Source organism: Melanotaenia boesemani, chromosome 11 (assembly GCF_017639745.1).
Source record: "Melanotaenia boesemani isolate fMelBoe1 chromosome 11, fMelBoe1.pri, whole genome shotgun sequence".
NCBI classification, from domain to species: domain Eukaryota; kingdom Metazoa; phylum Chordata; class Actinopteri; order Atheriniformes; family Melanotaeniidae; genus Melanotaenia; species Melanotaenia boesemani.
The window spans coordinates 2090858-2105154 of NC_055692.1; the positions used below are offsets into that span (position 1 = coordinate 2090858).

Genomic DNA, 14297 nt, shown 5'->3' on the forward strand with positions numbered 1-14297 from the left:
CAATAACAAACGGAGGCATTTAGACTCCGGCTCAGCCCAGCTTTGGTGTACCACAGGGCTCAGCTCTTGGCCACTTCTGATTTCTATTTACATGCTACCTCTTTGCAGTTTATTCAAGCCCAGAATGTAAAAGATCATTTTACGCTGATGACACAAAGCTATGCTAATAAAACTCACAGATCCCAGAAGCTTTTATGAGTCTCTCAGTTTGCCTTCATTCTGTTTGGTCCCAAACAAAATTAAAAGCTCTATTGTTTCTAGTCTTGTCAATCTTTCACCCAAATCACTGAAACTGGGAACACCTTGGAAGAATTTTTGATTCTAACCTTCGTTTTAATGCACAGCTCAAATGTTTGGACCATTCTTGTTCTTTTCAGCTAAAATCAACTAATTTCTTTCAGACTCAGATTTATAAAAAGTTCTGCAACTTTTGTCTGTTTTCACCTCAAATACTGTAATTCTTTGTTCTCAAGGCCGTTGTGATGGCCGCCCAGGCAGCCACACACACTGAGCCCGGTCTGGTAACCTTTTTCTTCATTTTAGTTCATTCAATACACACTTTATTTGTAATATTTACCATTTCTTTTATATTTCACATTTTTCTTAGCAAGTTTGGCTGGGTGGTTAACTAGTTGGGTGCAGACTTTTAGTTGACTCATTCTTGTCACCTTGTTAATTTGGTTTACTTTCAGTTAATATGCTTTTTCTTTGAGTTACCAGTTCCTGGGGAAGTTGCTGTGTGGGAGGCCCAAGCCGGCTAAGAGAGTCCCAGCTGAGGTGGATCTCCTTTGAGAGGCTGCAGCCTAATTGGACTCATCCATCCCATAACAGGACAGTGGGGGAGGGGTTTAGATTTTCTATTATTTTGTGTTACTTTGTTTATTCTTTATGTAGAATTACGATTATTTAGATTTCTGTTTCCCTAATGAGTTATGAGTCTAAATTGTTTAAGTTCTGTTGTGAATTAAGTTTATTAAGTTAGCTGAAGATTGTTATGTTATGTTTTTCCCTCTTGTGTCAACATGGTCTGATCAGCCAGAATATAAAGTTTCCCTTGTGTGTGTTTGTTAGGTCAGTTAGTTTTCAGTTCCTTATGTTGATGTTCTGTTTATTTGACCTATTTTATGGGCCCAGAACTTTTACTTAGGAATTTGTATTTTTGTTGTTTTTTCTTTTGTAAAATTACATGTCAAAGACTTTTTCTTTAAAAAACCTCCTGTGCTCTCTTCATCTTTGGCCTTGGTCCCTCACAGCCGTAAAAAATGCTAACAAACAAACCAGGAAGCTTTGGCCCATAGAATTGTAAATAATGACGATCTGACAGAAGAAAGTCAAGATTTTCATTTTTCCCTTTTAGTCCCCAGAGAAAATTGTTAAACAAGCTTGTTAAGCAACGTAATCAGACTTCTGCAGCCCCTCTTAAGAAGTGTAAAACTTAATGGATGGAAGGTTTATATTTTTACCAGATAAAACAACATGCTGAGCAACACTCACCGTAGTCTAGAGATGTTTGAGACCAGGGCATATGGCAACATCGGTGATGAAAACATTAAATGCAGAGGGGAAGAAACAGACAGAAAAAGAAATAAAGAGAGGCAGAGGAGGGAGGAAGGAGAGGCAGGAGAAGAGGAACAGTCATATTGCACAATACAAACATACAATTAAACAAATACACACATGTGAGTCATCAATACGCTGATGTGGAGAAGTAAGTGGGACAGTCTGGAATGAATAAAGCAAGTGAAGCCCACAACTACGTCAAACATTAAAGGTTAATCTCTAACAGCCCTCATTGATCAGTCCCTCCTCTCAGGCTCTGCTACCTGATTGTTTCTGCTGATACAGCAGAGATAAGATAAGCTAGCTTGTTTGCATTATTATGACAACAGCGTTGGATGGATAAAGTGCTCTTACATTAATTTCAGTCACCAGGATGTCGGTGATGCTGCCTAAAACTGTCACAAAGTCAAACACATTCCAGGCGTCCTTCAAGTAGTTCTGAAAAACAGCATGAGAGACATCAGCTGCTGCTCGGCGGTCAGGACTCGTGCAGCTGCATCAGCCGCTACCCACCAGAGGGCCGAAAGCAATGATCTTCAGGATGCACTCAAGAGAGAAGAGGGTGGTGAACACGATGTTGAGGTTCTTCAGCATCGCCTCATAAAAGTCTGGAGCTCCGTGGAACTGGAAAACAGGAAAAACAGGTTTAATGGGTCAGTTTTCACTTTTCTTGACCAACTTTTTCTCATCGGTCATTGTGGCTCGATGTTTAGGGAGGTACGCTGGCACATAGGAAGATAAAACCTCGATCATCTGCTTGCTAAGCAACGTCTAAATGATCGGCTTAGTTTGACTTTCCTCCATATCTTCCTGTGGGTTTATTCATTAATCATACTTCCAAAGAGCAATAAAGACAAGACATCAGAATGACACTAATTCATTGGTCGTACAGTCAAAAACAGCTAAAATTAAATGCATAAAATTGACCAAACTGAGCTAAACAAATACTGGTGATAGCTTGGAATTTAACTGTGAGAACAATCTGCTAACTGACTGTTTAGATGTCCTACCTTCATCATGAGTACCACGGTGTTGAGAGCGATCATGATCATGATGGAGTACTCGAACGGAGCTGAGACCACAAACTTCCACATCCTGTACTGGAAGGACTGCGTGTTCTCGGGCATGTAGCGTGTCAGAGGTTTGGCGTTCAGGGCAAAGTCAATGCAAGCCCTCTGCAAACGACATAAAACAATAAAATGTCAGCCTCTGTACCCTCACCTACCAGTCAGTGTGTAGTTTACATCCATGTCTGTCCAGCCAGGCAGCGGCAAAAACAGATGCTGCTACGAACCAGTAAATGTTCCATCTTCTATCTAAATGATGGCTAAAAGGTGGTTTTGGGATGTAAAAAACAATCATGTCTGTTTTCCTGTCGTCTCCATGCTTGCTTGTTTTCACCTGATGTCACTCGCTAGTTCTTCGAAGTGGGGGTGAACGCTGCTCGTCGTAGACCAGAGTGGTGAACGTGTTCTTGATCTCTGCAAAGTCCCTCATGTTTGTGATTTTGGTTGTTTCAATCACTTGAAGTAATGGAGGGTACCTCAGGATTGTTCATAGAGTCATAAAAAAGAGAGTCAAGGATTTTACAAAAAGAGGTCCAGAAACTTTAGTTGGGACCAAAAGCAGTCAGCGATCGCTTGGTTAACGTTCTGGAGATCACTTCAGCTGTTTGGGTCCTTTTCTGTTAGCTGACCAGACGTTGGGGATAAAGTAGAGATCGTGGGAAGATAAAAGCCGTACAACGTTCTGGTTTTACTCATCAAGACTGTGGTTGCTGAGTTGAGCTAATGTTTTCTATGTGCCCTCAGATGTTCTAGCAATCTTTCTGATGAAGACCACGTAGGCTGGACCTCTACGGAGAATCTAAACCATGACAGAGTCAAACAGATGGTCGTGGTTTGTTTCTACCAAACGCAGGCAGCAACGACGCTATAAAAACACCAAACTTTCTACTTCAGAAGCAGAAACTATGCAGGGTTTGTGCTAAAAGGTCTTAATCCCAGCTGCTTCCACCATGCACACACCAGGAAGTTCTGGACTTCCAAGATTTTCCATGTTTCATCCGCTTGGCCGTGTAGAAGCTGGTCTGAAGCAGCAGATAGTTCCAGATATCAGGAACTGAACTGATGGATATTTCTCTGATTCAAAGATTTAATCTGTCATGGATAACTTAGCAAGATCTACGACATCACATATTTCAACGTTTCTAAGGCATCTGGAGCTGAACTCACATCTAACCTGATAAAATGTTCAGACTTCCTGTATTTTCCCTGCAAACATCAGACATTTTGCATGTTTGACCACAAGGCCGGCTTTACGCAGGGGCAAGAGGGGGCAGTGCCCCCTCAAACAAACATTCTGCCCCCTCAATCAAATGCGCCGAAATGGGCAAATCTCTCCAAACGCTCTCTCCCCTCTGTACTGAACTCTGTGTGTCGGAGCTTCACAGGATCCATTGTACTGTCTTCAACAAGTCCTTCCCACCACCACAGAAAACAACCAATCAGTGTTTAGTATGCAAATGAGTTGACATACAGCCTGATCTTGCGGTGTCATATTTCTTCCCCCTCGTAGAGAGAGCGGCTGCTGAGCTCCAGCGGTAAAACTTATAGAGTAAAGCTCTGTTAAATGTGTTGTAGCGATACTGAATAAATACTTATAATAACAGACGTATTTATTGCATCTATTCTGTCAACTGGGGTTTGTTTCTGTTCTATTTAAACGTGTCTACGCCTGTTAGTAGGAGCAGTGATCAATCACGCACGGGCCATAGATGTGACTGCCTCCTCGGTACTAGACTGAGGGAAAACGAGCTGCGCATATGAGACCCCTCAAGCTCCGCCCAGCCTTTAGTTCAGCATGCTAGTTTGAAGAAAAAAATAACAGAAAGTTTCACTCTACATTCCCGCTGCTTTCAGCAGTTCAGCTCAGAGCTTCATGTATGCCTTGTTGGTTCTTAAAATTTTGATGAAGGATCATTTAGTTTTTACTCATTTTCATTTATTATTATCATTATTTCCCCCTGAAGATTCACTGCCTTATTTTGGTAGGGGGTTTAATTTTTTGCTCTGTTATTGTTGTGCTTGATAGTTATGATTCTTTAATCATTATGGTCTATATACAGACAGAAACAAACACACAGATAGTTGAGTTTATTGTTATTAGTTTCAAATTTATTCAAAATGCTTAGACATCTAATGGCTGTCCAATAGGGCAATTGTTATTTTGTTGGTTGTTAAAGCTTTGATAATGGATCATTCTTTTCTTTTTTCTTACTTCATTTTGTTATTGATATTTTCTGTTCCCCCACTGAGGGATTGCCACCTTATTGTGGTCAGGGGGTTTGCGTGCCTCAGTGACTCTAAGAGCTATACCAGCAGGAGCTTTGGTTTCAGGTGGGACACCCAAGCTGGACAGGTCTTAGAGTAGAGGCCTGACAAAGTGCAATCCATTTCTTTGAAGTTGGACTCCACTAACAGCACAGTTCCGTTAAAGAAACACTTAAAAAACAACAACAAGAAAATGCTGAAGTATGTACTCATAGTGCCCCCTTCAAATTTATGCCTGCCCCCTCATGTATGCATTCCTAGAACCGGCCCTGTTTGACCATCACTTTGTTCACCAGAACAACATGAGCTGCAAAAGTCATGAAGTAATTGTTATCATTAACCTTTTGATGCAAAGTTGCTGACAACTGGTAAACGGTGCTTCATATGGAGCAGAGTTTCATTAACAAGCATCAGAGCAGCAAACTGGAACGTCTAAAGACTGGCATGCAGAACGCAGGGTGTGTCCATGTTTACCTCGTTCTTTTCCAAGCTGCACTCAGACAACGCCTTGTCTCCCTGCTCCTGGAAGGTGATAATGATCAGAGCAACAAAGATGTTGACAAAGAAAAAAGGGAACACCACAAAGTAGACCACATAGAAGATGGACATTTCTATCCGGTAGCCTGGATTGGGACCCTGGTCTTCGAAGGTGGCATCCACAGAGTGCTTTAAAACCCTGGAAGGAGAGACATGATGATGGTAGTTATTAGTTATTAGGTGAAAACACGAAAAATTCCTCTTTTTGATCAATGCCGGAAGACTAGTACGCAGGACGTAAAAGACATGAAGTGCAAAATCATAAATGTGTGAGATACGTTGGGCCTCATTCATCCGCCGTTCTTATGAACTCATTTCTTCTTATGAACGTTTTGTGAGGACATTTGTGAAAATCTCGTTCTGAGTGGACACGTTTGAACAAAATCAGCGTTTGTGTCGTTTTCTGAGTTCAGTTCATTAAAACACCATGAAACAACCAGAGGGATGTCTTCTCGATGTTAAAGTTGTTTCGGATTAAAAAGCGAGACGTTGCAGATCGTGTCCAAGTTTAGTAGCTTATAAAAGTGTTTCATGGAAAATGAAATTCAGCTCATTCCTTCAAGAAAAAGCCGCAGTAAGACGGTTTGACTCTATTTCTGATCTTTCTAAAAGCATCAGAGCAACAGACTGAAACACATCAGATCCGGTCCCTCCACTGTAAGAATATCCCTCCATGAATATCCGGGTCACCTGCGGCTCCCAGATCCACCTGCTGAATTTGATCAATTTAATAATTAAACATTATAAAGTCTTTTTTTTATCATAATGATTAGTTTTACTAGGAGATGGAGGTTATGCCCTGGTTCCTGATTAATCAGACTCACCTGGAGGATTCATCAGATGCACCAGAACAGCAGGTAGAAATCTGATAACTCAAAGATTTTCATGTTGTCTTCTTATCTCAGTAATATAAGGCTTTTTATTCTCTATTCAGACAATAACAGTGGGATGTTGTAACATACCGGACATGCTTCGGCTGTCATGCCAGGCTGAAACATGCCAGGTGTGTTACAACATCCTGCAAAAAAAGAAAAGAAAAAACCTTATATCATAGCTAGAAATCTGCTTTACAGAAGGTTGTGTAAGGATGATTTATTCTATGGTGTACCACTTTCCTCCTGCTGACCAGGTTCAGGAGTAAAAGCAGTGAGCCTGGTCCTCAAGGTCCATGATCCTGCAGGTATTAGATGTTTCCCTGCTGCAACACACCTGATTCACCTCTGACAAGCTCTGCACAAGTCTGTTAATGAGTCATTAATCTTAGTCAGGTGTGCTGCAGCAGGGAAACATCTAATACCTGCAGGATAGCGGGCCTTGAGAACCAGGGTTGTGGATCATTGCTTTACATATTTAATCAGGTATGTCTGTTTGTACTTTCATGCATCCCTCACGTTGTCGTACTTTTATACATCCACTGCACTGAAACCTGATTCTCCTTGTTTTTAAAGTGAAAACTTGCAAACAGCTGATTGATCTTTCCTGAACTTGATCCTGCTGCCTTGACTGGGCCTTGAGGACGGGGGTCGGGAATCCCTGATGTGACGGGGGGATAAAAGTGCCTTAAGAAGAAAGACACTAAGAATTTCTGGGACACAAACACGTGTAAATCTGAGGGTATTTGTAAAAAAAACCTCTAAAATACAACTTAAGACCAAATGTAAGAAGATTTGTAAGAAGGTTTTGGTGGATGAGGCCCAATGTTTTTATACTTCCTGCCAAAATCCCAACTGCCCCGCTGGAAGAGTCCTAAACTAACTTTTTACTGGTTTATTTTAAGGAAAGCTGCACTTACGTTGGCCAACCCTCCCCAGTGGAGACAGTGAAGAGAGTAAGGAAGGCCCACAGAACATTATCATAATGAAACTCATATTTCTTCCACTCTCTGGGCATGGCTGCCACCTCGTCTTTGTCGTAGTCCAGGAACTGTCCTCTGGAAGACACAAGGTGGAGTTAAACATGTACGAGCCAACATTCGACTGCTGATGGTTAGAAAGGTTGTGAGACAGGACGGAAACGAGTGGACGTTAGACCGACTTGCAGTCCTTCTCCAGGCCTTTGGACTCATCGGTGCAATAGAAGAATTTTCCCTTGAAGAGCTGAACCGCGATCACGGCGAAGATGAACATGAAGAGGATGTAAACGATGAGGATGTTCAGGACGTTCTTCAAAGAGTTGACCACACAGTCGAACACCGCCTGAGATCACAGAACGTACACACACACAATTTTAATAGGCCAATAGGTGGAGCCTCGTATTGGACAACTACTGCATCATCTTTCAGCTACAACCAGTTATTTCACCACAACTGATGCAATCAGTAGCTTCTCATTTCTGAAGCCTGTTAAAAAATAACAGACATAAAACAGGACAGCGGTGGTTGTTTGCTCAAAGATGCTACAGAGTTTACACCCTAATATTTTATTTATGGGCACAGAATCATTGTTAGCATGCTGTTATCTTCCATGATTAATTATAATTTACTCAGGCATATTAACAGACAGCATTTTTATACTGGGAATCCATTTTCTGAGGACCCTAGACACCAAGAACATGATAAGGAGCCAAATTATTGGGGAGAAATTCTTCATTTACTTTGGGTTTATCTTTTTAGGTAGTTTTTCTGAAACATGACCAGGGATCCACCACATCCTGTGGTAGTGGAAAAGATATTAATTATATATAGGAAGCAAATTTTTGGCATGTTTAAAGCAAATCTAAGAGTAAAAGCTGCTTTTATTTTTCTTTTCAGCTGCTCCAGGCACTGAAGTTCTGTTCCAGTCCTTAATATGGTTTTATTATTAATTTTTTATTGTTTTTATGATCAATTTCCCCCTAAAGATCCATGCCTCTTGTTTTGGTAACGCCTCTTTCCACCGGCAAACGCTTTCCTCCTCCACCGCTTGTCATCACTTCTCCTCGGGTCCCCGCCCGGCTGACGGTAAAGGAGCGGACCCGCTTCTCCCCGGGTCCCCGCCCAGCTGACGGTAAAGGAGCGGACCCGCTTCTCCCCGGGTCCCCGCCCAGCTGGCACTAAAGGAGCGGACCCGCTTCTCCCCGGGTCCCCGCCCGGCTGGCACTAAAGGAGCGGACCCGCTTCTCCCCGGGTCCCCGCCCGGCTGGCACTAAAGGAGCGGACCCGCTTCTCCCCGGGTCCCCGCCCAGCTGACGGTAAAGGAGCGGACCCGCTTCTCCCCGGGTCCCCGCCCAGCTGACGGTAAAGGAGCGGACCTGCTTCGCCCCGGGTCCCCGCCCGGCTGGCACTAAAGGAACGGACCCGCTTCGCCCCGGGTCATCGTAGTGAGCCGAACGTACCAAGCTGAACCAGAACCGGTGAAGGAGACGGGCTTTACCCTCCCAAAGTGAAAATGCTTGTAAGGTGATCGATGGTTCTCGGTTGCGACTCCAAGGCTGTGGATCTGCCTTTACATGGCAGGCTGGGCTGTTAAATCTTGTTTAAGGGTTTTTTAAGGGAGTGGTAACCTGGTAATTACAGATGTGGGTTTGGGTCTGGAGGACCTGGGTTCGCTGTGGGCCTAAACCCCCAGCTGCTCCGCAGGCATCGAAACATGGCAACCGGCTGTCTAGCGAATCTGACACGGGTCAGGCTCCTACTCAGGATTAATGAAGTAAATATTATTATTTATTCTTTAGTTTGAACACTAGAGAATTTGACTTTTTTTATTGACTTTAGTGTCTTTTATTTAGTGATTATACTGAGATTTTAATGATTTATTTGATCTCTTTTAGACTATTTGGGCTTTTCTTTCTACTGTGTACAGCACCGGTCGGCCTGGCTGCTGTTTAAATGTGCTTTATAAATAAAGTGGTGTGTTATGGTGACCTTGAGTTTTGGCAGACGTTTGATGGTCTTGAGAGGCCTGAGAACTCGAAGAACCCTCAGAGACTTGATGGTGCTGATGTCTTTGCCTTTAGTCCCCCTGTGAAGAGCAAGTACAGTTAGACCAACGACACGCTGATCCACAAGGAGATAATTCAGCTTTTTATAATGATAAATATTATTATTATTGATACTCAGCACAAACTGCTTCTCAGACTAAACTCTAACAACAGCTGAAATCACAGGAGCTTGAAATACTTAGAGGAAGGTGGCAGGAAGTGAAAGGTGTTCAGATCAGCTGTGAAGATGGGAAATAGTGAGTGGAAATGGTTCAAATACAGGACGAAAATGGAAACACGTTCTGTTAGATCATGCATGATGCTTATATGTAAGAGTGGCATCTAAAGCATGAACAGCAGCTCCAGGCAGACGCATGTTAAATAAACCATCTGATATTCAGAGACGAGGCTACTTGGATGTTTTAGAGCTTACTGAGTCCTGCAGACTAGCTTTAATCTTTAAATCATGACACAACTATAAAAGAGAAGCATTTGGGTGAAGATGTCCAGCCTCACAGTAACGGTCAAACTTCATGTGCAGATGGTCGTGAACCAGATGGCTGATAATCCTGGATGGAGAAAGTCAGCTGATCTGATTTTACTCTGTTAAAAACAGAATCTACTTTTTTAGGTTTTAGTTACGCTGTTTGCATGATGAACTGAGTCTCGTCTTTATCTCCGTAGTTGTAGGTCTAAGAATGAATATTGGTCTTATAAATGAGTTCTGAAGACAAGAAAAAAAGTTGAGCAGAATACTATTACACTATAACGGCTTCTCATTTACCTGCTGCAGCAGGTCACATGACCTCTGCAGCAGGTCACATGACCTCTGCAGTCTCTCATGAGCTTCCAGTGAACGAAACGTCTGATGTTGCACAGAGAAAATACAAGGCTGGGTCTTTCCACAGTTTAGTGTGAGCTCAGCTCTAGATAACTTCAGAAAGTTGGTCTAGATCAGGGGTGCTAAACTCCGGTCCTCCAGGGCCGCTATCCTGCAGGGTTTTGTTGTTCTCCTGCTCCAACACACCTGATTCAAACCAACCTTCACAATGACCTGTTCATTTCAGTCAGGTGTGGTGGAGCAGGCAAACAACAAAACCCTGCAGGATAGCATAGATGCATAGATAGATGAATGGAGTTTGACACCTGTGCCACAGATACTTCTACGTTACCCAGGAAACACCGGAAGTTCAGTTCCTGACATCCGGAACTTTCTGCTGCTCCAGACCAGCTTCTACACACCGAGAAGAGGAAAACACGGAAAAACCTGGGAGTCTAAAACTACCTGGGGGGGATGGTGGAAGTAGCTGGGAATAAATCCTGTATTGTTTCTGCTCCTGGAGGTGTGTATTTTGGTGTTTATCGCACCGTTGCCATGGCGACCATCTGTTTTTTACTCTATCATGGTCTACAGTCTTTGTAGGAGTCCAGTCTACGTCGTCTTCATCAGAAAGTTTGCTAGTATGTCCTGGTGGATGAAGAGCTAGGAGGAAATCAATCAAACAAAATAAAAAACAACATAAACGGCCACAAGCCGCTCAGTCATGCTGAATCTGATCAAATCAGCTGTTTCTTGTTTTAATGAGCAACAAATGAAAATATTTCTGTTCCTTATTCATTCACAAATCCATAAGAATCCGCTAAAACTCCCAACAAGACACATTAAGCTTTGGGTCCACAGTACAGAGATGATTGGATTTCTACTTTAAGGTGTAATTCAAACGTGGTCACCAGTAAAAACATGGTGAATGGAAACACCTTTAAAAATATTTCATACTCAGATTCTCATCACGCAGCAGCTGATGCTGTCATGTCCACATGGAGAAAAGCTCCGTTGAAGGTTTCCACCACCTGCTTCCATCTATCCTACCCGGTGTTAAGACCGGGGTTCAGCCCCGTACCAGCAGGGTAAACCAGTTACCTACAGACCAAATCCTGTCTTTGTGCCCTTGTGAGGTCCCGTAGCGTGCACTCAAAGCGAAGTCAAACTAAAATCTTTTCCACATTTACAGATTCAATAAGAACAAAGGCAGCGGCCACTTGAGACCCGTTACTGGTTTTTATTCTTTATCTAACCGAGATAACGAGTTCTAGTTATTTCGAGATAATGAAGTTTGTTTTCTTGAGATACTGAGATGATGAAGGTGGGCTCAACAGTGTGTGACAGCTGATGGGCGGGGCTACAGTCATGGTGTAGATGTGTAATTATAACACAGACACGTCCCAGTTTCAGCCTGTCAGACTTGATAGAAGTAAAATGGGACGTATTGATCAGGACAGATGTTGCTCTGACGTCTGGGTCCGTTGTTGGGCTGAAGCGTCCCAGGTTGGAACAGCTCTGTTCCCCCCGAACACCTACAGCCCTGCAGAGCTCCTTCAGAGACAGGCTGCTGCATCCAAAGCATGAAGGAGGTCCGTGACATTCCCAGTAGACAAACACTCTCAATAAAATCCAATGGAATTTATTATTGTGCATAATTAATATTTCTTATTTTTATAATTCTTATAAACAACCAGGAGGTTTTAGAGGGAGCCTGTGTGGAGTTTGTATGTTCTTCCCGTGTATGTGCGGGTTCTCTCCCGGTTTCCTCCCACAGTCCACAGACATGTATGTTAGGCTGATCTGAGTCTCCAGACTCTCTCTGGAGTGACTGAATGTCTGTGTCTCTGTGGTGGTTCTGTGATGGACCAGAAGAAAGAAGCTCCACCCCCATCGCATGTCTGCATTTGAATAATCTGTTATCTTGAGAAAACAGTGTTTGTTTGCTGGAGATAACGAGATCACTTATCCCGTTATCATCTCGTTAACGGTGTTAAAAAGATGCGAGTGGTGTGTGTGGTCTGCAGACGTCTAGTTAGTTCCACTGGAAAATGGCTCTGATATTTTAATAATGGAGCTGATCTGAGCAGAAGAAGTATGGTAAGTTAGAGGAGGAGGGTGAGGGAGAGACAGGGTGGTGGAGGTCAGGATGGGGGTTGGGTTGGCATAGAGGGTTCCCCACCTGGTTACACCTTGCTGCGATCTACTTGGGGGAAAACAGTGGTAAAACAAGGTACAGCACATTTATGGATGCTTCGCACACACAAACAAAATAAAGCACATGTTTGCATCAAATGAAAACACCACATTTTTCATAGGAATTAAATCAGATATTTTGGTTGGGTGCAAACTGGGAGAAAAGAAACCAGTAAAATGAGGTTCCTGAAATATAACCCTGATTCCAAAAAAGTTGGGACTGTGTGAAATGTAAATAAAACCAGAATACAATGATTTTATTCCCAGTAGAAGATAAAAACATGTCAGAGGATGAAACGGAGACGTTTCACCATGAGATGAAAATATGAGCTGATAGGAGCAACAAAAGCCTGGAAAAGTACCTGGTCCAAACCAGAAACACCTGGAGGAGCATTGGACAACTAACCAGGTTACCTGGTAACAGGTCAGTAACATGACTGGTATAAAAGGAGCATTTCAGAGAGGCAGAGTCTCTCAGAGGGAAAGATGGACAGAGCTTCACCAATCTGAGACAAACTGGATCTAAAACTGGAACAATTTCAGAAAAATGTTCCTCAGACTTTGAAGATCCTCCATCTACAGTGTAGAATATCATCAGAAGATTAAAAAATGTGTTTATGAGGTTTATAAATCATTGCATTCTGTTTTTATTTACATTTTACACACCATCCCAGCCTTTGAATTGTGGTTGTAGATGAAATTACAGAACATGCAGGAGGAGACTGGATCCTGTTTCCAGTCTTTTACTGGAAGAACAAAGGCAGCAGTTCCAGACCTGCAGGTCTTCGGTCTGTTAATGTAAACTGCTGCTACTTTTTACACTCAACCAAAACATAGAAAACAAGAGGAAAGGTCAGAAAAACAGGCTCTGAAAAGATTTTGTATGTAATCAAACTGAAAAAAAGACTGAAAGATGATTTCACCACTGAAAACGAGCCTTTCAGAAGCAACTTTCAGGGTGTTTCTGCATCAACAAGCTGCAGGCTGAGCTCAACACCTGTGGCTCCACTGGTTTGCCTGCAGTTCCCTGGTAAAGATGGAGGCGTAACAAGCGTGTGTGCCCATGCATGGTGAGTGAATAACAGCCATCAGTCAAACAGGACTTTCTTTCTGTTATTACCAGCGTGGAGCTGGAGCCACACAGCCTGGTCAGATAGCTGGTCTGATGTAAAAATCACAAATAAAAGGACGTGCCCAGCATTACATAAATAAATCAGACTTATGAAACGGATATTTGTAATGAAATAGAGCAGTTCATACTAATACTACTACTAATACATACTAATAACAGTTTAAACTTTTTTATATAATCCTTTCTCTAACATTTAGTAACTGGTTAAAGTTGTAGATTATCCATCAACCAGTGTCCCAGCTGGAATGATCAGCTGGTTAGATATGAGGTAGATGAGGATGATGAAACACTGTCTCTAGTGGGTTATTAATATCTATATATCATTTTAAATTAAGAATATTTGAGCCCAGTCTTTAAATGCTGCAAACTGTAGCTGATATTCTGCTAAAAGGCTGAAAGCAGAGCAGCAAACACAGCAGGGCTTCCTGTTCGGCTTTTAGCATCATGTGCGTCTATAAGCAGATTTACCAGGAACGTTAAAGTTAAATTAGTTTTTGTCTAACTTTAACCATATTGAATTTGTGGCATCAGCTTGCTTGTAGGTAGAGCAGAGGATGCTCTAAATCAGGAAGTCCAGCTCAGGCCCTCGAGGACTGCTGTCCTGCAGGTTTTAGGTGTTTCTGGCTCCAACACGCCGGACTCAGATAAATGGATCATTAACAGGCTTGTTGAGAAGATCATTTAAATCTGAATCTGGTGTTTTGGAGGAGGGAGCGTCTAAAACCTGCAGGATGCTGGATATCCCTGAAACCTCAGGTCTGAGAAGAACCACTTTTTAAAAATCTGAAGTCTGTATTTGGATGTATTTGGATGTCAGCTATCA

At 42.5% G+C, this 14297-nt stretch overlaps 1 protein-coding gene across 1 annotated transcript in view; it reads right to left on the reverse strand.

The window, feature by feature from the left end:
- Nucleotides 1-14297, reverse strand: part of cacna1ba (calcium channel, voltage-dependent, N type, alpha 1B subunit, a) — a 112691-nt gene that overhangs the window by 22400 nt on the left and 75994 nt on the right. The window contains exons 25-33 of the mRNA XM_041998873.1: nucleotides 12329-12349; nucleotides 9271-9367; nucleotides 7464-7624; nucleotides 7222-7359; nucleotides 5367-5568; nucleotides 2571-2735; nucleotides 2074-2184; nucleotides 1915-1998; nucleotides 1495-1500 (exon numbers count right to left, since the gene is read on the reverse strand). Of these exons, the coding sequence (XP_041854807.1) occupies nucleotides 1495-1500; nucleotides 1915-1998; nucleotides 2074-2184; nucleotides 2571-2735; nucleotides 5367-5568; nucleotides 7222-7359; nucleotides 7464-7624; nucleotides 9271-9367; nucleotides 12329-12349 (985 nt within the window). The remainder of the gene's footprint in view (nucleotides 1-1494; nucleotides 1501-1914; nucleotides 1999-2073; nucleotides 2185-2570; nucleotides 2736-5366; nucleotides 5569-7221; nucleotides 7360-7463; nucleotides 7625-9270; nucleotides 9368-12328; nucleotides 12350-14297) is intronic.